The 24,313-nt window shown below is 43.8% G+C and overlaps 1 protein-coding gene across 1 annotated transcript in view; it reads right to left on the minus strand.

Annotated features, from left to right (window-relative positions):
* The window catches only part of TG (thyroglobulin), a 204,517-nt gene that overhangs the window by 15,921 nt on the left and 164,283 nt on the right, over positions 1–24,313 (minus strand). Inside the window, exons 42-45 of the mRNA XM_043539062.1 lie at positions 23,450–23,614; positions 22,364–22,531; positions 7,845–8,026; positions 2,839–2,946 (exon numbers count right to left, since the gene is read on the minus strand). Of these exons, the coding sequence (XP_043394997.1) occupies positions 2,839–2,946; positions 7,845–8,026; positions 22,364–22,531; positions 23,450–23,614 (623 nt within the window). The remainder of the gene's footprint in view (positions 1–2,838; positions 2,947–7,844; positions 8,027–22,363; positions 22,532–23,449; positions 23,615–24,313) is intronic.

Raw genomic sequence — 24,313 nt, forward strand, 5'->3', positions numbered from 1 at the left:
TAGGCTCAAGATGTAAAAAACTAGACACAGGTGCAAATCTGAACTTCTCATGGCTTGAAGGAAAGCTGCGGAAATAGTGAAAAATATACCTGTAAAAATGTATTCAGAGATTTATGGAAAAATTTCCAATTGCCTGGGAAATCTATAGAGGTAGCTAAATTATGAGAAACTGTGTTTATGAATAGTGTATTCAAATGAATATTCCAAAATGTGTCATATGAATTACTCACATTCAATCATTCAACTGGCTCTGAATTCTGATATTTCCTAACTTTTAAGGGTTTGACTTTGCAACCTAAATAAAACTCTTTTAACATCATTTTTGTTTCTTTTCTTTTTTTTTTAAATTAAAGCATAAGTAAAGATGTGCCTGGATCATGAAGTTTACCTCCAACCTGAACGCGACACTTGGAAGACTCAGATCTAACATTCCAGTTTGGGCCCAGTTCTCATTATAAGCGACTTAGCTCCAGGCTACTCAGAGAGCCTGAGATTCTAACTGAGGAGTTCCTGGCTCCCTGCCTTGTGTTTTCACCACTAGACTACACCTTTCTACCTCCTTAGTGTCAGGCACCAGATTTTTTGTAAGTGGCTATGGGAAAGTGAACTAATAATCTTTGCTCCAACTAATTTTCTTGTACGATCTGTTCTGAACTGACCAAAAGGGCGGCACAAAGAATTTAATATGTTTGGCTGGAAAGCATGAAACAAGACTGAAAGAGCTGGCTTAGATGAAGACTGGCTAACATATAAATATTTCAAGAATGTGTACTCAAGCCAGGAAAAGCTATATACACGCTTACTGATATGGGGAGTTTGAGAAGTAGTAAATCTTGCGGATACAAACAAGATCTCTAATGGGACAAGATGAGGGGGAAAGTTTGCTGAATCCTCCTTGATTTCTGTGGTTCTAAAACACTTCTTATGGGATGCACAAACACTATCATGTCTACCCCCCAGTATAGCCAATGAGTGAGCTACTTCCATTCTCCCGCAAGATGAAACTTGCTGGCTAAATTGAGAACACACCTTCCTTTTTATCCTGCTGGGTTTTGGTGGAGTGCATCTCTGTTCCATTTGGCGTCTTGTAAAAGTCACTTATCTAAGTACATTGGTAACCAGACAGAACATTGTGTGACTGTTCCTGTAAGAGTTCCTGATGAAATGACGGCTCCCCAGGAAGTCAGCTCTTCTCTGCTTTAAACAAAGTGACTTTATCTGCTACAACACCACAGTGGCCATCATCTGTAGCCCAGATCTCAGTTGGTTTTAAAAGGCTCTCTGCCATGCAATCGGAAACAAATGTATTCTGAGCTTGTAGCCTAACTTCAGCTACAATGCCCTCCCGACCCACCAAAACAAAACCTCTACCCACTCAGCCATCCCGTCTCCTCAGGGAGACACTGGGAAAAGAGAGAGCTCTAGCCACAATGCAATATATCTTAAAAGACACTATTGGATCAGGTGAATGGAGGACATGGAGAGAGAAAATTGCTGTAGAAATACCATGGCCCCAATTCAAGAACACACTCTAAGCATGTGCTTAAGGGTAAGTATCTGCTTAGTGCTTTGCTCATTCGAGGTCTTTAGCAGCAATGATGTGAGAAGTTGCCTTTACTGACTCTCTGACACTTCTGGCCTAGAAAGAAAGGAACCAGGATCAGAAACCAATGCAGCGGGGTGCTTCTCGTGGTAGTGAAAAGCCCCAACCACTAGCTGGAAACTAGGCTGCCCAGCCTTCACTTCTCTGGAGGGACATTTTTAAACAAGTTTGAAAATCTTCAGATAAAACAAGTAAAAGCTGATTAACCTTCATAATGTGCAGTTATCCACTACGGATGAGGATACTTGCAGCCCAGTAGAATTGGGGGGTTGGGCTTCAGTACTTATCAAAACCATTAAAAAAATTGTTTGAGAAGTTGTTTCTAGTTGGAGTTTTAACCTTTTCATTTAAAACTTGATGCTGCTTCTCCACATAATGTGAGTAATCCCCTAGAGTCACAAAAAGGAACCCCCTCATGCTAAGGTCAGACATGCTTGGCTTAGGCCCCAATCTTGCAAACACTCACGTATGTAAGTAACTTTCCCAGTGAACTCTCAGAAGGTGCAGCCAAGGCGCAGAGGAGAGAGAAAGATGGCTTTAAGTGACCGTCACCCCCCCCACCCGGTTCAGCTTGCTCTGGAAACTAATGCAAACCCTCATTAAATTATAGCATCCCAGAAGGCTGCTCTAACATATGGCAGTCTTGCCACAGTTGCCATGGGGCTGCTCTGCAACCAAGAATGGCCGCAGCACAAAGTGCCCCTGCACTGGGGAAGTTTTCCAGGGACCATTGGAGTTCCTTTGTGGCCTGTTAGTGCCACCAGAGAGGTGGACAGGGACTGGTTCAGGGCCCAGAGTCTGGTGCAGTGACCTGCCCAAGGTCACACAGGTTATCTGTGGCACAGCTGGAAAATGAAGTTAGATCTCCTGAGTCTCAGTCCACTGCTTTAACCTGGTCATCCATCCTCTCTAGTCAGAAGGTCATCATTAAGCTCCCCATCGTTGGGCAAACAATCAATGGTAAAGCTCCATTGACTTCCTCAGGAGTGGGCTTAAACCAATGCTGAGCGCATCTCAAAATTCCACCCCTTTCCCTTTTCTGCTTTATCAAGAACCATCACTCTTAAAAAAGCAAGCCTAGTGACCATAGATGACTTATGCCCATCACCATGCAAAGAAGAGAAAGCTGGTCCAGTGACTTGTCCAATTTAGAGCAGAGACAAAACCAGACCAGACTACCCTGGTTTTGGTTTCACAAACTCCACATCCAAACAACAAGGTAAGACAGGTCTTACCTGCTCTGAGAGGAGCTCACAGGCACATGGTACATGAAGACATTCCCTCTGGAGTTATCAGCCCAGTGCTTGGCCATGCTGATAATGGGACAGGTGATAAAGTGGTCACTGAAAAGAGGCAAAGAAGAGAATATTCTCATATGGAAACAATTATTAACTAGAAAAGGCTTTAAATAATCTTTGTATTTTTGACAGCAGGCTTCCTCGGGTCTCCCAGAATGGCTTCTGCCTTCCTTCCCAGTGGGATCAACGAGATCTTCTGTGCTCCCATGCTCCACTGGGAGAAGGAGAGGGCAGTTATAGCCAATGTTGTTTAGAAAGCTCTAAAAATTATGCTCTAAAATTATGCTTTTCCATGCTTAATAATGTTGGATATTTAAAATCTGATATCTCAGGAGCTTGCATGCCTAGGAAGCATTTTCTCATTGATTCTTGGCTTTCTAACGGTATAGGTCTCCTACTTCTTGCTCCAGTGATTTGCAAAATATGTATTCAGTGACATTTTGTGAAAGCACTTAAATAGCTCATTGATTAAAGCTGAGTATCGCCCATTCTGGATCTCGGTTCTGTGTAATTTTGAAGGGAACTTCTGCGTTTGGGAGAAGGAAAGGAACATTTATTTGGCATGTCTTAAAAGACATCCATTTGACACTGCTTGGGGATACAGAATAGGATAAGCAGCTGTCAGGGAGAGATGGTTTTGTGGGCAGAGTAAAGCGTAAAGTGATTCCAGTTGCATGACAACTCTAATTTACCACATGGCTCAAAAATGTATCACATAGAAATCACCACCACACACTTGCATTATATGCACAAAGATTTCACACAAGACAGTATGTGTATGTGTACATCCAGATCTACATAGATATATACGCATACATGGTATGAAAGTCAGAGATTTCAATTCTTGTTCATTGCAGTGAATATGCTACCCTTGCTGCTACATAGAGACAGGTTTCACAGTAACAGCCGTGTTAGTCTGTATTCACAAAAAGAAAAGGAGTACTTGTGGCACCTTAGAGACTAACCAATTTATCTGAGCATAAGCTTTCGTGAGCTACAGCTCACTTCATCGGATGCATACTGTGGAAAGTGTAGAAGATCTTTTTATACACACAAAGCATGAAAAAATACCTCCCCCCACCCCACTCTCCTGCTGGTAATAGCTTATCTAAAGTGATCACTCTCCTTTGATTATCATGCACATTGTAAGGAGAGTGATCACTTTTGATAAGCTATTACCAGCAGGAGAGTGGGGGGGGGAGGTATTTTTTCATGCTTTGTGTGTATAAAAAGATCTTCTACACTTTCCACAGTATGCATCCGATGAAGTGAGCTGTAGCTCACGAAAGCTTATGCTCAAATAAATTGATTAGTCGCTAAGGTGCCACAAGTACTCCTTTTCTTTTTGCTACATAGAGCTTTTCTAGGAACTGCCATGAGCGAGCGGTGAGGGGAAAGAATAATTAAGAGGAACACAACAATTCATTTCTTTATTTAAGCATTTCAACTACATGGCCCCTCCCTGGGGCAGCTATTTTAGTTCACCAGAATTTATTTTAAGTTCACAGAACCTCAGCTCAGAGACCACAAAGACACGGGCTGACTGATCACAACTCTCTGTAGGAGTAACGGCAGGCAACACCCATTAAAAACTAAAGCTGCTATTCTTCATAAACCTGTAAGCATGAGGTTTTATCAGATATTTTGAAATATCAGAAGCTACATCACTTGGAGACCATTAGTTCTGGAGGAGGATTCTGAAATCAACGGACCGTTAAAAACTAAATTCTGTGCAGGTGGAGCAGGGAAAGGAGTCAAATATTATCGTAAAATTTTAAACAACAAAAATGAGACACTACAACACTTTAAACCCTGTGTATCTCTGCAAACACCTGTTAGGATTCTAGGCGCAGAAGAAGCTTGGATAATTGAAAAAAAAGTTTCCTTGTGTATTTTAAGAATACTGACAAATAGCATGGAGAGTATGTGTGGGTTTGTGTACCTTCTTATAGCTCAGAAAATACTGTATAGAAAAAAATGATGAAACAATTTAAAGCTGGAAAAGAGATCTAAGAACACTCCCAAAGCAAATTAAAACCAAAACCAAACCCCAGAAATACTCCTACATCGTAATACATAGGGCATCTGGGTTACAACTTAACCACTTAGGCTTCTTTCTCATGGTCTGTGACCCCACTAGAACTTGACAGAAAAATTATAGCCCCGTAACATGAAACTGGTCTGGGTTTATATATTTACCCAATTATTTTTTAAACATTTCTTCCTCCCTATCTAGCTGTCTTCAGTATTTATAAGGTATATATAACCACCTTCTCCTCTCTGAAATGTCTGCCATAGCCTGGAGTAAACACTTCCACCCTAGTGGTTAGAACAAGGGACTAGAATTTTGGTGACCTGGGTTCTGTTACGGGACCTTCTACTTACTCACTGTATGAGTTTCCGCAACTCACTTATCTCTGTGAATCAATTTACTCATCTGATAAATGTGGCTAATAATATCCCCTCCCGCCCCGGACGGTGGGTGCTCTGGGGCTTGTTTAGTGTTTATAGCTAGGGCCCTACCAAATTCATGGTCCATTTTAGTCAATTTCACAGTCATAGGATTTTTTAAATCGCAAATTTCATGATTTCAGCTATTTAAATCTGAAATGTCATGGTGTTGTAATTGTAGCGGTCCTGACCCAAAATGGAAGTGTGAGGGGAGGGGGGCCACAAGGTTATTGTAGGGGGAGTTGTGGTGCGGCTACCCTTATTTCTGTGCTGCTGCTGGCAGCGGCGCTGCCTTCCGAGCTGGGCAGCTGGAGGGCAGCGGCTGCTGGCCTGGATCCCAGCTCTGAAAGGAGAGCCACTTCCAGCAGCAGCGCAGAAGTAAGGGTGGCAATACCGCAACCTCCCTAAAATAACCTTGAGGCCCCCTGCAACTCCCTTTTGGGTCAAGACTCACAATTTGAGAAACGCTGGTCTCCCCGTGACATCTGTATAGTGTAGTGTAAAAGCACCCAAAAGACCAGATTTCACAGGGGGAGACCAGATTTCATGGTCCATGACGCATTTTTCATGGCCATGAATTTGGTGGGGCCCTATATATAGCACATTTTGAGGCAGGCCTCAGATGAAAGACGTGACAGAAAGGAAGTTCCAAGTTTGATTATTATAATGGCTCCTTGCTGAGGTAGCCATCACACGGGCTGAGAGGTGGTGCCTCTTATGAGTGACCGATTTACCTATACCGGAATTTCCATGCTGCATTCCCACAAGTTATCATAATTCTCCCCAAGTTTTTTAGCATGTTTAGTACTAAGATCCATACTGGAATAAGTTGTACGTAGACACTACAGTGATTGGCACCCCATAAATATGACAGATGGATGGACATGGCAGGAAAACCCAGTATAGTGGTATTCTTGATAAAAAAAAACTCCAAATATCATTTCAAGAAGCAAACTGCAGCCTTCCATCTGCTCCTTGTTTGTTTTCCCCTGGGCTGCAATGCACAGGCCCACCAGGCCCACCCAGAGGCCTTTCCCAAACACATTCATTCACTGGATTCTTGGATCAGATTTTCTAAATTAACCTTGGCTCACTTTCAGCTCCCTCTCCCGAGGCAGTGGCCTGCAATGCAAATGAAGGCTGACAGGCTACTGAAAAGGAAAGCATGCCTCCGGTGGTATGCAGAGTGACACAAGTGGAGTACCATACTATGTAGCACAGACACTGGAAATCAAAACACTGCAGCTGCAAGGGCTCCTGTAAAAGCAAGTGTGAAACAGACGGGTCTTCACATTGACAATGACATAGCTCAGCACGTTAAACTAACCCACCGCTAAATACATCTACTTGGGAATGAGGAGAAATCTTCACAACAAATCTGTATGCTAACCAAAGATAGCAAAGAGTAGATTTTGCAAAGAGGAGCGTTTTCTAATCTATTCCAAATAACACGAAAGGGCCAGATTTTAGCCACCTTTGCATGGGTGCAGTGGAGGAGAAGGTACATGGAGGGAGCCAGGAAATAGTTAGTGCACTAATTTAGGAGACTGGCATTTTACAGTCACTGTGCACTGGTGTAAATGACTACACAAGGTGCCAGGAAATGAAGCATCAAGCTCAAAGGCTTTCTCTGCCTTAGTTTAGCTGTCTGTGAAATGGGATCAATAATACACAGACGTGGTGTGATAATTAGTTAATGCCCAAACCTGCAAGTCTTCTGTGTATGCAGATCCCATTGTTTTCCATAGGAGAGCCATTTGTGGAGAGCTTGCCAGAAGGGATAAGCTATATTTTTATACTTTGATAACATACATATGAGTGCAAAGGCCAACATTTTGAAGTCTGACTCTCTGAATGTAGTAGGCATCTAAATCCACACTCAGCCACCTAAATAAAAGTTACTGGTTTTCAAAGTTTTTGGACTTGTCTAGTTCCTTCAAGAGCTGCTGTAAGGTGCTCAGAACCCCTGAAAATCAGGCCAGTTATTTAGATAGCTAATTGTGCATGCTGGTGGCTAATGTCAGTAACCTATCTTTGAAAAATATGGCCCAGGAACTGTCATACTCTGATGAGGATCACCTGGGTGAGAAAATCCCTTCTTGCAACCAAATCATCTTTAATAGCAAAGGGTACCCTAGACAAATACTGTCCAGTAACCTTTTTGGTCTTAATATTTTTTTTACTCCAAAATGCACCTGATGTGGAAAACCTATTTTCAAAAGGGCACCAAAACCATTTAATCTCCCTCCTTTTACTAACAGCACATGGCTATTAGAAGATTTAAAATAAACAGAAAGAAAAAGAAAAAAGAACCCCAAACAGCCACCCTACTATGAAATCCAGATCCTAAAGCCTCCCTTTTCCCATCTCTCTATGCAGGTGCTTGTAAGGTCCTCACCACCATAGTATGTAAGTGTGTATCTGACAATGATGAAAACCCAAACCTGTTTAACCCCAAATCACACCACAGAATGCTAAAATGAATTTCTTACCGTGTGGCATTCTCCAAAGCCCGGGAAAATGATGCATAATCGGCAGTCGAGTGCTGGAGGGAATAGTACCAGGCAGCTGCATCTTCAATGAAGGAATTAGAGTCCTCTCCTCCGAGGGAATTCTGCAGAGCCTGATAAAAGGCTGTTTTGCTATTGGCTCTTCCTTGACTTTCTTCAAATTTCTAAGAGCAAAATCAGGGTTTTTTTAATAAACAAAAGTTAAACATTTCACAGAATGTCCTGTACATAGGCTCAAACCACCCCCTGCAGAATCACACAGGGAGACAGCACTCTTCATGCTGACCTCTGAACTCCCATGGGAAAGCAGAGTGCTGTCTCCAACCCCTGCTGTTGTCACGCAAAGATGCCCCTCTCCGGGCGCTCTGTAGGGGTTTACGGGAAGGATGCAGTAGGGAGATGCTGCTCTCTTCTGCATAGTCCTTAGATCTGCATCTGGACATCAAAGCAGGAGGTAATTCAGCTTGGAGCTGCATTACCTCCCTCTGAGTCCTTTTCATGGCTACTACATTAGCAGTGCAGCTGCACTTGGGGCTATACTGCCAAGGTGAGGGGCGCTTCCAGGATAGAGAGGAAATCCCTTCCCCACAGATGCCACGGATCTACAAGGGTGCAAGAGGGTGCAACCTTCACAATCCTCCAAGCCCTCCCCCTCATGCTGGGAAGCTCCCTGCCGGGAAGCCCTCTCATGGTTTCCTCCAGGGTGAGTCAATATAGCCCAAAGAAAATGGGGGATCAAACTTCAGTTATACTAAAGAGACCAGAGGTCAGATCCTCAGCTGGTGTAAAGTCAGAGGGTGCACACATGTGACCACAGGAGTAAGGAGGGGTGGAGGAGACAGGGCCAAGGCAAAAAGACTCCTGTTCCCATGGGAATCCAGAGATCGGCATGCAGAGAGCTGTCTCATGCCATGCCCACTTTCCCGCCCCTGTTCTTGATGGAGCCGACAAGTCCTGGAGGCTTTTTATATCTCTGTTATTTGGGGATGTTATCTGTTATCCTTTTAGATCTTTCACATTCTGTTTTTAAATGGCAGAATTCATTCCAGGTTTGGAAACAGAGTGACTTCTTGAAAAGCTTGAATCGAGATTTCCTCTCTGCAGGAGACACTTGCACAGGTGCATGGGGGCTGAAATTTGGTAAGATATTTTTAAAACATTCCAGATAGAAACATCTAATAAGCTGTCTTTGTCATCATGGCTGTCCCTCCTGAAACAAAACAGATCTAAATCTTCCCAGTCAAATTACTATGGATACTTATACGGAATATTTTATTTTGTTGACCTGCGTCTGGTTTTCATCAAGCACCACAAAAAAATCTTTCCACCACCCTGTATAGAATGTACCAAAAGCTATAGAAGGAATAATTGCTTTTCCAATAGATTCACAGAAATTAGAGATGGGAAAAAAAGTCTCAAGTCAAAAAATCCATCCCCTGTTGCCATCATAGGATGGTCTTTACTACTCATTCTAGTGTTCTTTCCAGTCCAGTTTTCAATGACCGTTATCATGGGATCTGAAAGGCCCTTAGATAATGGCTAGGTGATGGGATAAAACACAAAGAAAAGTGACAGAGTGGTAATGTGCCCTGTTAGTTGCACAATTTCAGTGCAGCTTGGTTTCTTTCCCTTTTTTTTCCTCTTATTTTTAGATCTGTCATCTAATTTGTTTCCATTTCACTGAGTGAGAATTAATGGTGTACATAAGTGCACATTTTTCGGCAAGAAACTGAAACATTATCACTAAGGAACTGATTCAAAGCCCACTGAAATCAGTAGCTGTCTTTCTATTCACTTCCATGGAAGATCAGGTCTTTAGGGGCTGGCTGCATCACTGCATTTCTAATGATCTGGTGGCATCTTTCATTGAAGAATTGGTGCTGATGGATTTGAGCAATTTAGAAAGGGAGGAGTGGGGTAAAGAGGATAATCTTTTATGGATAGTGCTCAGTCCTGCTAATTGCTGAACACCTTGCATGATCCAGCCCTTATTCCATGTTTTAATTTTCTATTTAGTGATGGACACATTATATTATTCAACAACTGCCACAGATGCTAAGGGAACAATGAAACATCAGGCTCATTCGCTTAGAAGAACACTTTATAGTGCTTGGCTTACAATTTTTGTCACCACAAAAATGTCCTAAGAATTTTGGTGCCCTTGCTCAGCAACCAGATCATAAAATTGAGTCACTAGGGTCTTGTGAGTCAGCTATCACCATGGGAACAGAGCTGGCTGAAAAATGGAATTTCTGTCTCCTTTGAAATTCTGAGATTTTGAAATTTGGTTTTGTCCTGATTTGAAAAGTTGAATTTTCCACAAAACCAAATATTCCAAAATATTTTATTTTGACTATATTATATTATAAAGAATCAGAATGATAAACTCAAAATCAAATGCTCGGCCTTATTGAAATGAAACTTTTAAATAATTTCTCAGTGAAAATTTCAATGAAGTTGATACATTCCCACAAAACATTTCGATTTCATCAGCTCAGCATATTCCAGCGAACAATTTTCCACTTGAAAATTTTCAGTCAGCTCTAATAGGAAATATTTTCCAAAGAGGGCTTAACATAATAGACAGTAGCAGATAGATAGAAAGAACTGCAGCCTATGTCAAATAATCTACATTCTACAAACTCTTTCAGAGCTAAGGTTTACCAAGCTCAGGAATTATAGCCTTATGGGCCTTTCTTCAGTATTATAAAAAAAACTAGGTAAGAAAATCATTAAAAACAATGGGCCAGATTCAGTGATGTGTTGCTTTGCACTGTTCTGGTGACAAGAAACAGTCATAAACATGGCTTAACTGACTATTACCCTGAGTTTACGGTTTCTTTCATTGTGGAAGCAAAATTCTAGTATGCCAGTGAATTTGGCCCAGTATATTATAAAGCACCTAACTGAGTAGCATATGTAGAGACAAACCATCACATCTTCTGTAAGGCTAAATGGTACCTCTCCAATGTGTTAGAATAGCGTTAAGAGTTAACTTTCAAACAGAGTGGATAAGGGGAAACAATGTATATAGTGATTTTAGTTTTTCAAATGGCTTTTGACTAAGTCCCTCACAGGAGACTATTAAGAAAACTTGCTAGCCAAAAGGTGAGAGTCTCAGCACAACCCTGTCATGGATTCAAGCTAGTTAAGAGACAAAATAAAGAGTTGGAATTAAAGAGTCAATTCTCATAATAGATGGAGCTTAATAGCAGGTTTTTCCCCTGAGGTCATTACAGTGACTAACTCCTGCAATGGGTTCCATGCAGGTGAGGTCCTGTGCCCTTGAGAAGCCCCGCTGACTGCAGGCGCTGTGGGTGTACGGGACTGCCTGCACAGCTCAGACTGCATATATGGGATAAATGCATAATATCGCTAACTTTCCATCCACCCACCCCGTTTCCTGGCTGTGCATGACAGCCTGGGTCTGTACTAGGGTGGGTGTACCAGCAGAGAAAAAGACAGAAAAAGCCAAAACCTTAGTCCACCAACTAAACAGAATCCCAACTCTCACAATGGCTACGCATCCCTCCTTGCAATACATGTACTGTCTACTGTGTACTAAAGACACTGTGTGTGTACACACACACACACACACGTCTTTAAGACCAGAAAGGATCTTAGGTCATCTCGTCTGAGGGTATGTCTACACTACAGGGACTATACTGGCATAGCTACATTTGCAGTAGCTATGATGGCATAACCCTGAAGCATAGAGACAGTTTACACTCCCACACGTGACAGCGGCTACACTGATGGAAGCTTTCTTTCATCGATGTAGCTGCATCGACACTGGCGGTCGGGTCAGCACAGCTATTTCAGTCAGGGATGTGGTTTTTTTCACACCACTGACAGACGTAGGTGTGAAGAGCTAACTCCTGTGTATCACAGGCAGTAGATTTTCACCCATTTTCCCCTTTATTGAGCTCAATAACTTACGTTTGACTAAAGCATATCATCCAAAAGGCATCCGAGTCTTGATCTGAAGACTTCAATAGATGTGGAATCCACCACTTCCCTTGGTAGTCTGTTCCAATGGTTATTCAGCCCCCACTGTTAAAAATGTGTTCCTTATTTCTAATCTGAATTTGTCTGGCTTTAACTTCCAGCCATTGGATCTTGTTCTGACTTTCTCTGCTTGAGGGAGATATTAGGTTACTTCAACCACCTCTGGCCAGTGCCTGGGGGGATGGAGCCATGGCTCCACCTCGTCTCCACCATTTCCTCAACAACTTACTAAAAAGGAGGGGAAGGAAATATCAGGTGCACAGCCTCTGCTCTCCCACCAAATACCCCAACCTTGATCGAGGTATCCCTGACAGGGCTGAACCAGTGCACTGGGGGGAGACCTTATTTCTGTATATTGCTCTGTGCAGCCTTGCTGGGACTAGTCAAAATCTAGCCCTTACATTGTGAGCTCTTCAGAGTAAGGACCATGTCTCCTTTTATGATTGGAAAGCATTGTGGGCACTAGTGGAAAGAAATTACAAATACCACCCCCACTACCAGATTCTGTAGATCTACACCAGTGGTTCTCAACCCGTGACCCAGTCAGCACTCAGCTGCGGCCTATGTGACATCCTCAAGGCCACACAGGTAGTATATGTATTGTGTAGATGCAGCCCACGTAACACATAGAGAGCTGCATAAGTGGCTCAGTAGTAAACAGGTTGAGAACCATGACCTACACATTCTCAATACTGTCTGGGGTACAGAACTCTGTGATAAATATTTCCCAAGGGCTGACATGTACAAATATCCTATGTTATAACACCTGCATAGGGGAAGCACTGCGGTTTACCCTTTTTTTTTTTTGCACTGTCTCATAATGGGTGAAATTCACAAACAGCAAAGGCCTTGTTCCACTTAAGCCCTATTTTGAGGTCTCTTATCTATTTTAGGGCTTGTCTATACTTGAAATGCTACAGTGGCACAGCGTAAACACTACCTACCTATGCTGACAGGAGAGTTGTTTCCATCAGCGTAGGGAATTCATTTCCCCATGATGCGGTAGCTAGGTTGACAGAGAAATTCTTCCATTGACCTAGTGCTGTCCACACTGGGGTAAGGTCGGCTTAACTATGCTGCTCAGAGCTGTGGGTTTTCCACATCCCTGAGCAACGTAGGTAAACCAACGTAATTTCTAGTGCAGACCAGGCCTCGGGTATTTATATGGCCCCCCATTACCACAGTATCTGAGTGCCTTATATATCTGTGGAGTAACTATGCTAACGGGAGCAGCTCTAGTAGTGTCTTCGCTGAAGTGGTACAGTTTCACTGTATGTGAAGACACGCTCTGGATTAAGAAATATCTGAAGTCCCAAGGATACATGGGAGGGATGGGGACAGTGCAGTTATGTGCTGTCAAGGTTCCTTCCCCACTCTGAACTCTAGGATACAGATGTGGGGACCGGCATGAAAACCCCCCTAAGCTGATTCTTACCAGCTTAGGTTAAAAACTTCCTCAAGGTACAAACTTTGCCTTGTCCTTGAACCCTATGCTGCCACCACCAACCATGTTAAACAAAGAACAGGGAAAGAGCCCACTTGGAGACATCTTTCCCCCAAAATATCCCCCCAAGCCACCCCCTTTCCTGGGAAGGCTTGATAAAAATCCTCACCAATTTGCATAGGTGAACACAAACACAAACCCTTGGATCTTAAGAACAATGAAAAAACAATCAGGATCTTAAAAGAAGAATTTTAATTAAAGAAAAAGTAAAAGAATCACCTCTGTAAAATCAGGATGGTAAATACCTTACAGGGTAATCAGATTCAAAACATAGAGAATCCCTCTAGGCAAAACCTTAAGTTACAAAAAGACACAAAAACAGGAATCTACATTCCATTCAGCACAACTTATTTACCAGCCATTTAAACAAAAGGAAATCTAACGCATTTCTAGCTAGATTACTTACTAACAAGTTCTAATACTCCATTCCTGTTCTGTTCCCTGCAAAAGCATCACACAGACAGACCTACCCTTTGTTTCCCCTCCCCCTCCAGCTTTGAAAGTAACTTGTCTCCTCATTGGTCATTTTGGTCAGGTGCCAGTGAGGTTACCTTTAGCTTCTTAACCCTTTACAGGTGAAGGGGTTTTGCCTCTGGCCAGGAGGGATTTTATAGCTCTGTATACAGAAAGGTGGTTACCCTTCCCGTTATATTTATGACACGTGCTCACAGAAAGCACTGCTAGTTCTAAACGTACCTGTCATAAATATAAAGGGAAGGGTAAACCCCTTTAAAATCCCTCCTGGCCAGAGGAAAAATCCTCTCATCTGTAAAGGGTTAAGAAGCTAAAGGTAACCTCGCTGGCACCCGACCAAAATGACCAGTGAGGAGACAAGATACTTTCAAAAGCTGGGAGGAGGGAGAGAAACAAAGGGTCTGTGTCTGTCTATATGCTGCTTTTGCTGGGGATAGACCAGGAATGGAGTCTTAGAACTTTTAGTAAGTAATCTAGGTAGGTATGCGTTAGATTATGATTTCTTTAAATGGCTGAGAAAAGAACTGTGCTGAATAGAATGACTATTTCTGTCTGTGTGTCTTTTTTGTAACTTAAGGTTTTGCCTAGAGGGATTCTCTATGTTTTGAATCTAATTACCCTGTAAGGTACCTACCATCCTGATTTTACAGGGGTGATTCCTTTACTCCTATTTACTTCTATTTCTATTAAAAGTCTTCTTGTAAGAAAACTGAATGCTTTTTCATTGTTCTCAGATCCAAGGGTTTGGGTCTGTGGTCACCTATGCAAATTGGTGAGGATTTTTACCAAACCTTTCCCAGGAAGTGGGGTGCAAGGGTTGGGAGGATTTCGGGGGGAAAGACGTGTCCAAACTATGTTTCCCAGTAAACCCAGTTAGAGTTTGGTGGTGGCAGTGGTTATTCCAAGGACAAAAGGTAAAATTAATTTGTACCTTGGGGAAGTTTTAACCTAAGCTGGTAAAAGTAAGCTTAGGAGGTTTTCATGCAGGTCCCCACATCTGTACCCTACAGTTCAGAGTTGGGGGAGGAACCTTGACAGTACCAGAACTCACAACACAGAAAATGTGTGCAGTGTTGATGTAGCTGTGTCCATCCCAGGACATCAGAGAGACAAGGTAGATGAGGTAATCACCAACAGAAGTTGGTCCAATAAAAGATATTATCTCACCCACCTTGTCTCTAACCCAGAAAATGCGGAGATAAACACGGCTTGGTTCACAGGCAGAAAAACAAAACATAATTCAAGTAACAACAGAGGCATCAGTGATTAAACAGCTGTCCCCCCCCCGACCCATGCCGCAAATCCTTGACGAGTTTCAACCTTACTAGTGATTATCCATAATAGCCTTTCAGTGCAGTTAGCAGTGCTGACAAAAAATGGATAAAAATGAATGAGCACACGCACACTCCTGCAAAACAAATGTAGGTGTAAGATTCTTAGAGGTTGAGTGCACTTGGTAACAGGTTTGTAGAGAAGTGTGAACAGTTAGGGCAAAAGCATTGCACAATGTCCACATGACAACTCGGCCACCCCCCTGGCAGCACAAATCTAACCCAAAAGGTGTTAACCCAGGGGAGGGGCCTTGTTAGAATTATCTGTAATGTGTGAGTAGTCACAGGAAGGAATAGCTAACAACCTTCAGCTACAGGGAAACAAAACCCTCACAAAGCTGTGTAATCCCCACAAGTGCATGCCCATGTCCCCTCATGCTCTTCAGCAGTTGCACAGGGTGAGAAGCAAGGGCGCTGGAACAATTTTTATAGTGGAGGTGCTGAGGGCCATTGAATCAAACTGCAAACCCTGGATATGATGGAAAAATCAAGCAAGGGGGTGCATCAGCTCCTCCTGGACCCCTAGTTCAAGCACCTATGGTGTGAAGGTGTCTAGAGTTCTGCATGAATACAAAATTTGTATCCGCATCCAATCAGCAAAAATGAGCCTCGGATATAAAATGGATATCTGTGGATTAGCTAATGACCTTCAGCTACAGGGGAACTAAACCCTCACAAAGTACCCCCCTCTGCCCCTGTGCTGTTCTGAGAAGTGCGCACATTTGGAATCCCTGATTTCCCTTGCCTGTGTACATGATTTCCCTCCCATGTGGACGGGATCCAGCTGCCTGTACAGGGTTTGTAAACCAGACTTGTGCTGTGCCCACTCGGGATGGAAGCACTCCCCTTTACCCTCCCAAATGTTAGGGAGAGTGCAGCAGACAATGATTATATGAACAGCATTTGTCACATTGGCATCCAGACGGGGGCACAGGCACTGCAAACAAGAGTTCAGCCTACCAAACACACACTCCATGACCATTCTACAGCTACTGATTCTGTAACTGAATTCCCATTGATGCTGGGGTATGGTTTCGTGAGCCAACTTAGGAGCGGTAATGCCAAAACAAAAGCTGGCACAGACACACGGTAGAGAACCATATAGTTTCTGGGGAATAATGGGCCTTCTTTCCCCCTTCAAGAACAATCCCAATCTTCTCAGCACCATAGTGTCATGAACCTTTCCCGTGTTGGTATTAATGAATCTGCCTCGGTGGTCCACTAAGCCTTGCAGAATGAGTGAATAATAAACTTTTTCGTTCACAACCACTTGGCCCCTTTTGGTGGGCAAAGTATTGGGATATGAGTGCCATCAATGGCCCCTGCACAGTTTGGAAGCCCCATCTTCTCAAATTCAGCTATTATTTCTGGAACTTTTCTTATGGCAGCCACCTGTGGGTAGATCAGTGTTAATAGCATTACAAACCTGCACAAACACGACTCTGACAATGGATTTTCCAACCCTGAAATGGTTTGCAGTGGACCTACAGCTGGTGCTGCCAGCTTCCACAGGGCAATAATCACCCAGCTTCCTGAGTCGAATATTCTGGCATTGGAGGTTTGGTGCAAGCTCCTCACACAGCTCCATGAGGTGTGATTTCCTCGTTTGGAAGTTCTGAAGTCACTGCTCATCATCCCGGGTTTCCAAAACAATGCATGTTCTCTTGCACCACAAGCAACAGTCCAATCATGGGCAACTGTGGCAACACCAGCATTATCATATCTCTACCATGGGAGTGAATGAACTGTCATTCACCCTCCAGGTCAGCCATCTTTGACGTGTCAGAAAGTTATACCCAAATCCCATCCAGCATCTTGTGATCACCTACTCCACTGCATAAATGTCTGTCCTGTGATAAGGAACAGGAGCAGAACCACATCATCATCCCATCATTCCATGTCTTCCACCCAATTAGGTGGGGCAGGCATGATCAGGAACTGCCACTGGGAAAAGTATGGGACAGTACCAACAACACACAACAAAGTGGTTCCTAGAGCAGTGGCGGGCAACCTGTGGCCTGCGGGCCGCATACGGCTCATCAGGGTAATCTGATTGCGGTGGACGTGCTGGCTGCCGCTTCCCACAGCTCCCATTGGCCGGGAACAGAGAACTGTGGCCAGTGGGAGCTGCAGGGGGCCGTGCCTGCGGACAGTCAGTGTCAGCAAAATGTCTAGCGGCCCACAATCAGATTACCTTGATGGGCCACAGGTTGCCCACCACTGCCCTAGAGCATTCCCCTGTGATGCACAGAATCCCGGGATATCACCTCTGAAATAGTAGCGCTAACGTCCTGTAGCGACAGCATCCACTTGGAGGTGGGGATGCACATGTACACAGCATTATATGTATGTCCAGCACAGAGTATGGGGACATTCGGCCTGGATACAGGGAACACGCATGAGCATATATATTCGGGTGGACAAACTTACTGAGCCTCCAAGCCACCTACGACAATCTTCAGAAGTTCGAGAACTGGGGTGTGCCTGCTGGGGCTTGGGACTTCTGCCCCGTGGGAGGCACCTGCGGGAGCTCAGGGCTTCAGCCCTGCTCCTGCTGAAGCCCTGAGCCCCGGCAGGTGTGCCCCATGGGGCTGAAGCCCCTAGACCCACCTCCCCACTGGGCAGAAGCCCCTACCCCACCACCCTGCTGCAAAGCAGAGATCCCAAGCTTCCCACTGCCCAAGTCTGGTAGGTGGCGAATGGGAGGGTGTCGTGGGGGGCTCTGCAAGCTGCACTTTAGCTGCAAAAGAGCCGCATGCGGCTCACAAGCCACAGTTTGGCCACTCCGGTATATACAGTCAAGTAACCGAATATGTGCGCCAGCATAGACATAGCCTCTGACAACTGCCCTGGGGAGAAGTTTAAAGCATTCCAATCAGTAATATATCTGCTTCAGCTCATGCAAATAAATATCTTTGTTAATGTCAGCAGACAGTCAGATTCATGAGGTCGAACTCAGCATCCGCTGGGCAAGAATTTTCATGTTCAGTTGCTACTATAAATGACCACCTGAAAGGAACACAGCTCTTAAAGAGATGTTAATCAAACAAATGTTTAGCCGGTATGGAACTAGCTGGTCTCTCTCGTGGCTTCTGACACTAGATTTTACTGTGATCCATAACAGTTCCAACAGCTGGAAGACCCAGCCAACAGGGCATATATTTTTATGAACCCCCTGTCTGCAGCTGGCTATGATGGAAGCAGTTATTCTGTAGTAAATGGAAGAGCAAGCTCTTACCAGCTTCACTCTTTCCAGGATCCTCTGACACAGCTATTTCTCTCTAGGTACTTATCTAGGTACTTCGCATACTGTCTGAGCACCTCACAAGCACTGATGGATTTTCTCCTTTCAACACTCCTGTGAGGAAGGGAAGTATTAACCCCATTTTACAGGTAGGGGACTGAGGCACAGCATAGATGAAGTGACTTGCCCAAGGTCAGAAAGAAGGTCTGAAGCAGAACCATACTCATTACATCACTTTCCCAACCCGGTTAGAATATGAAGGCAGCAGGACACAATGATAACCCCCTTCCATCCATTACAAAGAGTGCAGGCCACTACTAATTCTCATCCTCCATCTGATACAGGAGAAGGGGGGAAGTGGGAAGGGCTCCATCAGATCCCTCTGATGCAGGAGGAGGAAGAGGGAAGCAGGACAGCATGACAAGGCCTCCTCATGACATACTCCAGAAGGAGGGGAACAGGCTGACACTGCTCACCCTCAACACACAGACACACATAGGGTGACCAGATGTCCCGATTTTATAGGGACAGTCCCAATTTTGGGGTCTTTTTCTTATAGAGGCTCCTATTACCTCCACCCCCGTCCCAATTTTTCACATTTGCTGTCTGGTCACCCTAGACACACGCTAGGATCTACTGATGCCACTAGATGATTTTGTTGCCTGTGCTGGATTTTGTCACCAGGTTTTGATTCCATGCAGGTGATCATGGCTGCGAGGCAGCATAGCACTTTGGGGGCTGGCTGTAAGAAACAGTATGAACAGTTTGTCCTCTGTTCGGAGATAGAGGACATGCTATGATTTTGCAGCAGTGAACGCAACAGAGCTGAGATACTGAGCGTGAAATTAGAAAGCTTTGCAGCAGCTCTTCAGTAAGGTATCCTGATGCCTGCAAGATAGGCTGGAACCTATTTGAAAGAAACTAAGGACATGAGAAGGCAGAAACAAAGCCAGAGCAAATGAGAATAAATCAGCAGTTATTAAGAGGCAAAGGAGATGAAAGGGAAGGACTGAAATGCAGCCTGTCTAACATGGAGAATGTGAGCTCACTGGGGCAGAACTGTCTTTGTTACATACCTGTACAGTGATTAGCACACTGAGGCCCTGGTCCTTGGTTGTGCTTTCTTGGCACTACTGGAATTATTACTACTACTAGCAGTGAGGAATTACAAGGACTTTCCAAATTCTCATCTCAGAAGTCCAAGTTCTGTGTAAGTACTTAACAGGAAAGAGAAAAATTCTGAACCTCAGAAAAATCTGGCAGCTTCCAGCTGTCTCCCTTATTAACACCCTGGTTTGCCGCATAATCTTCTGTTAGACAACACAGTGGGATTTCACTCACTGTTTATAATTAAGGCATGATGCACAAAAGGGGTGGTAACACACAGGGGACTTCATTTCCTGGCCCCACCCACATGACCTGGGCCAAGATTACCAAGGTTCATTCCCCTGTCACAACACAGGGATCATTATGGGCTGACTCCCGTGGTTGCTGTTACATCCTTGACCCTGGCCTTTTTAAAGTCATTTTTAAAGGATTCAAAAGGAAAACATGATGTCAAAGCAAAAGCAAAAATATCCTGAAGTTAACCAACGCAGTCACTTTGTGTCTGTTCAGAATTGTCGTAATGCACTCTTTCAGGAGATTCCTGTCAAATCCTTTGTTGTTATTTCTGAATGTACAAATCTCTTATGTTATACAACCAGCTATTGGGCAGCACTGGGGTTTACCCTTTTCTTGCACTGTTTCACGATGGGTGAAATTCACCCCTTTGCAGACAGACAGCAACAGGCCTTGTTCCACTTAAAGCCCTGTTTTGTGGTCTCTGTCTTTTGGAGCTAGTCTACACCTGAAATGCTACAGTGGCACAGCTGTATAAACACTATCTACACCAACGAAAGGGGTTCTTCTGTCAACGTAGGGAATCCACTTCCCCAAGAAGCGAAAGAATTCTTCCGTCAATCTAGTGCCGTCTATGGTGGAGGTAAGGTCAGCTTAACTATGCCGCTCAGAGCTGTGGGTTTTTCACATCTCTGAGCAACGCTGGTAAACCAACTTAATATCTAGCGCAGACCAGGCTTCAGGTACTTATATGGCCCCTCAGTACCACAGTATCTAAGCACCTCATAATCTTTAATGCGTTTATCCTCACCACACCTCTGTGAGGTAGGGCAGTGCTATTATCCCCATTTTACAGATCGGGGCTAAGGCACAGAGTAAGATTAAATGACGTGCCATAGGTCATGCAGGAAGTTTGTGGCAAAGTAATTACTTGAACCCAGGTCTCCAAAGCTCTAACCTAGTGACCTAACCACTGGACTAGCCTTTCTCTTCAAAGTGGAAATTAAGTAGTGTCTGGCTCTCTGCACAAGTGTGAAGTTTAATCCTTTGTGTCTCAAGAGCCCTTCCTCCCATTCCTGCTTTCTTTAAATCTCACATGAAAACTTTCCTACTGTTTTAGATTCCTTACTAAAAATATGTTGGTATCCAGCATTAATGGCCAGAATGGACTTTATCTCTGGGCCCCATGGTAGCAAGCGTCAGTGTTTTGGATCATTATGGTCGAGCACTGTAGCAATGTTAGTAAGAGTTACATTATTTGAAGTTCTGTTGCCTGTGGTAACACAGGAGGTCAGAGCAGATATTCTAAAGACTCCCAGCCAGTTGCACCGCTGGGCCCATTTCTCCATTTCGTACACAACCCAAACTCCCATTAACTCAGTGGTTATGCTCCACTATTGAGCCCACTGTATGTTTTTGCTTGTTGTTCTGGACAATTAGTGAGGAATACTCCAGTCCTTCGGTATATACTGCTCTGCACTGATACTCTTGCATAAATGGTCACTGAAGTAAATATGGAGAGAGAGAAACAGACAATGAGTGAGGGAGAGAATGTCTCCAGGAAGTCTGCTCACTTGTAAACAAAAATCACTAGTTTAAAGGGAGTTTGGCATTATGGGGCACGAATGTATCTCGCTCTTGAATGCATGTGTTAATTACATAGCAGGGTAATGAAGAGAAAGCTGAAAGGGACAGGCTGGATGGTTTGTTCTATCATTTCAACAGGCTATAAGAACAGAGGAATTTCCATTAGATAAAGGAACTATTTAACCACCGGGTCCAGTATTCTGTCTCCAACGCGGCCAATGCCAGATGCTGCAGAGGAAAGTAGAACACCCCATAGTAGGACTATTTGTGTAATGCTAGATAATTGTCCCCAGTGGATGATCAGTTTGTGCCCTGATGCTTGAGAATTGATAACCCTTTTCATTTTTATCCTAGCTCATGTATCCTCAGATGCTATTCCTATTCATGGGCAGTTCTAATTTGGAAGCATCCTTATAAGAAAGGGGAGGATTCACAAAACAGAAAAGCGCAAGCAATAATATAGGAAATAAACCAGTGCAACAATCCATGAGCAAAAACATAAGATAGGAGTTGGAGAGGGGAATAACCTATGAATTTTGGACCCATATCTGGGTTTAGATTCTGAATCCTCCATAAAGTTCAGCAGGGTCTAAATGCAGGAGTTTGACTTGGGCCCATCCCTACTCTAGAGAAACCCAACAGCCATATTAATGTTAAAGTATCAGCTACATAATAACATACAACAGGAGAAATGAATACTATGTTCTTTTCAGAGAGACCCACAATATATGCAAACACATGCAAAATACAAGCTAAAGCAACCTTGTCTCCCAACTTTTTGCCCCTTCCCTGAACTACAGTATTATTGCATAAATAGGATATATATTCCATTGGCTAGTCAAAACAGGACTTCTTTATGAACGACAATGCTTTGGTGTATTTGCATGGAGTCCAATTCAAGAATTATGAAAGCCAAAAAGTCTCTCTCCTGCCAGCACAGACCCTCTTTGTTAATATTTGCTTAAGTGCTTTAAGAGTTGATAGTTCTTTTGCACAGTAAATCTATGTCTACCTTAATTGCCTTAGCTCTGCTGATCAGCCCGTCTTGTTGAGCACTTCCAATGAGCAGATCCACCTTCCTAAGTCGAGAACGCTGCACGGCTGCAGCTAGAGGTTCCCGAAGGTAGATTCCATCAACCACTGGGCCCCAGTACTGAAATGGCCCACTTATGGCTAGGAGCTGTGTTGAAAGGGAACAAAGAATAGTACAGTACAATCATGATCAGGATTTTCAAAAGTGTTCAGCGTTAGCTTCACTCTGGGGCTATTGAAGTCAATGGTAAAACTCCCATTACATGGGAAATGTGCACTCCTAGAGACCAAGGGATTGGTAATGAGATACAGGGCCTTACAGTGGTGAGCAGCTGGACCAGATTAGGAAGGGCTTTCCGTCATTCCCACCTGACCACAGCTTGTTTGCCTGTCTGTCTGAAATGATGAATTGAGCTGATGGCCTCATAAGGGGTAAGTGTCCACGTAACACAGTCCAAAATCACAACTGGAAGGAACCGGTGCCCTTGCTGATAGCCTCAGCAGAGGAGCCAAGAGAATAAACAACTCTGTTGTTCCTAGCGTGGTTACTTCTAGGTTAGGGGTGAGGTGTTACACACGCTATGGTGTGATTGGGAATTGCTGATGTCTCTTCTTTACCTGGGTGTGAAGGATTTCACCCTCCAGGACTGTCAGCTTGGCATCTTTCATAAGAATTACATTTTGTTAAGTTAAATGCAAAGCACAGTCATCTTTTCACACCGCCTTTTCTGCAGAGAACTCTCGTGGAAACTAGGGGTCTAATTCCCATTTACACTTCAGTCAGGCATTCCCCACCCTGACAAGGATCACTGAAACTCAGTTCCAGACACGTTTACACTGCCAAAGCGATGCAAAGGAGCCTTAGTCTAAATGAGAATCAGGCCATAAGTATCAAGGGGCCAAAGCCTCAGTTGGTGGATATCAGGGTAACTCCACCGAAGTCAATGTCAGTTTACACCAGCTAAGGATCTGGCCCAACATTTAAAAAAATTCTTCCTGCAAGTTGCTGTACATGCAGCCTACATTTCAGTTATAATACAAAGTCACATATATTGCTATGGCTTACCCTAGTCTGTGCATCGTTGAGAGTATTGGCAGGCAACTGGCGGAGGCAGGATACAATTTCCTCACTGCTGGACGAAGGGCATCCAAGTTCATTAGCCAGAACTGCCACTTGGTCCTGAGCTTTCTTCTCACTAATCACTGACACCGGGGAAAAAGCAGATCCTCCCTAGAAGAGAAAACAGACTATGAGTCAATTGATCCTGTCAACATGTGCTTCCCTGGTGCATGATGGGAAGATGACAGAAAAAAAATCTGCTCAGTCACTGACTGGAAAATGGAATGTGCAAGAACTGCAGCATGGTCTAGCAATTAAAGCAAAGGATGGGGAGAGAGCAGGGCTGGGTGCTATTCACAACTCTGTCACTGATTTTTTGTGAGACCTTGGGCAAGTCACTTAATTTCTTTGTGCTTCAGTTCCCCCATCTGTAAAATGGGGACAATAATCCACCTCATGGCATTTTGAAACCTTTAGATGGAAAGTGGTATACATTATTACTGTGGTCTCACAAATCTCAGAGTTAGTGGAGTTTAGCTCAATGAAAGTAGTAGCCATTGCTTAATGTCACTTATTAATTATTACTTATTCCTTATTTGTGCTATGCAAGCAACCAAAGGTTGCAAACCAAGATCAGTGCTCCCTTGTGCTAGGCACTGTGCAACACACAGGTGGGCATGAGCCCACACAAAGATCTTACAATCTATCATACGCTGTTAGCCTCTTATATCTGTAAGCATTGCAATTCCAAAAATGCTAGGGGAGCATGATATGGATTCTTCACTAGCGATGATAAAGCATGAGCAGGAAAGAAGCCAGTTTTGACTTTCAAAACTCAGGGTGAGTTTGCAGGACTAACAATTGCAGAGG

The sequence above is a fragment of the Chelonia mydas genome, chromosome 2 (assembly GCF_015237465.2).
Source record: "Chelonia mydas isolate rCheMyd1 chromosome 2, rCheMyd1.pri.v2, whole genome shotgun sequence".
NCBI classification, from domain to species: Eukaryota; Metazoa; Chordata; order Testudines; family Cheloniidae; genus Chelonia; species Chelonia mydas.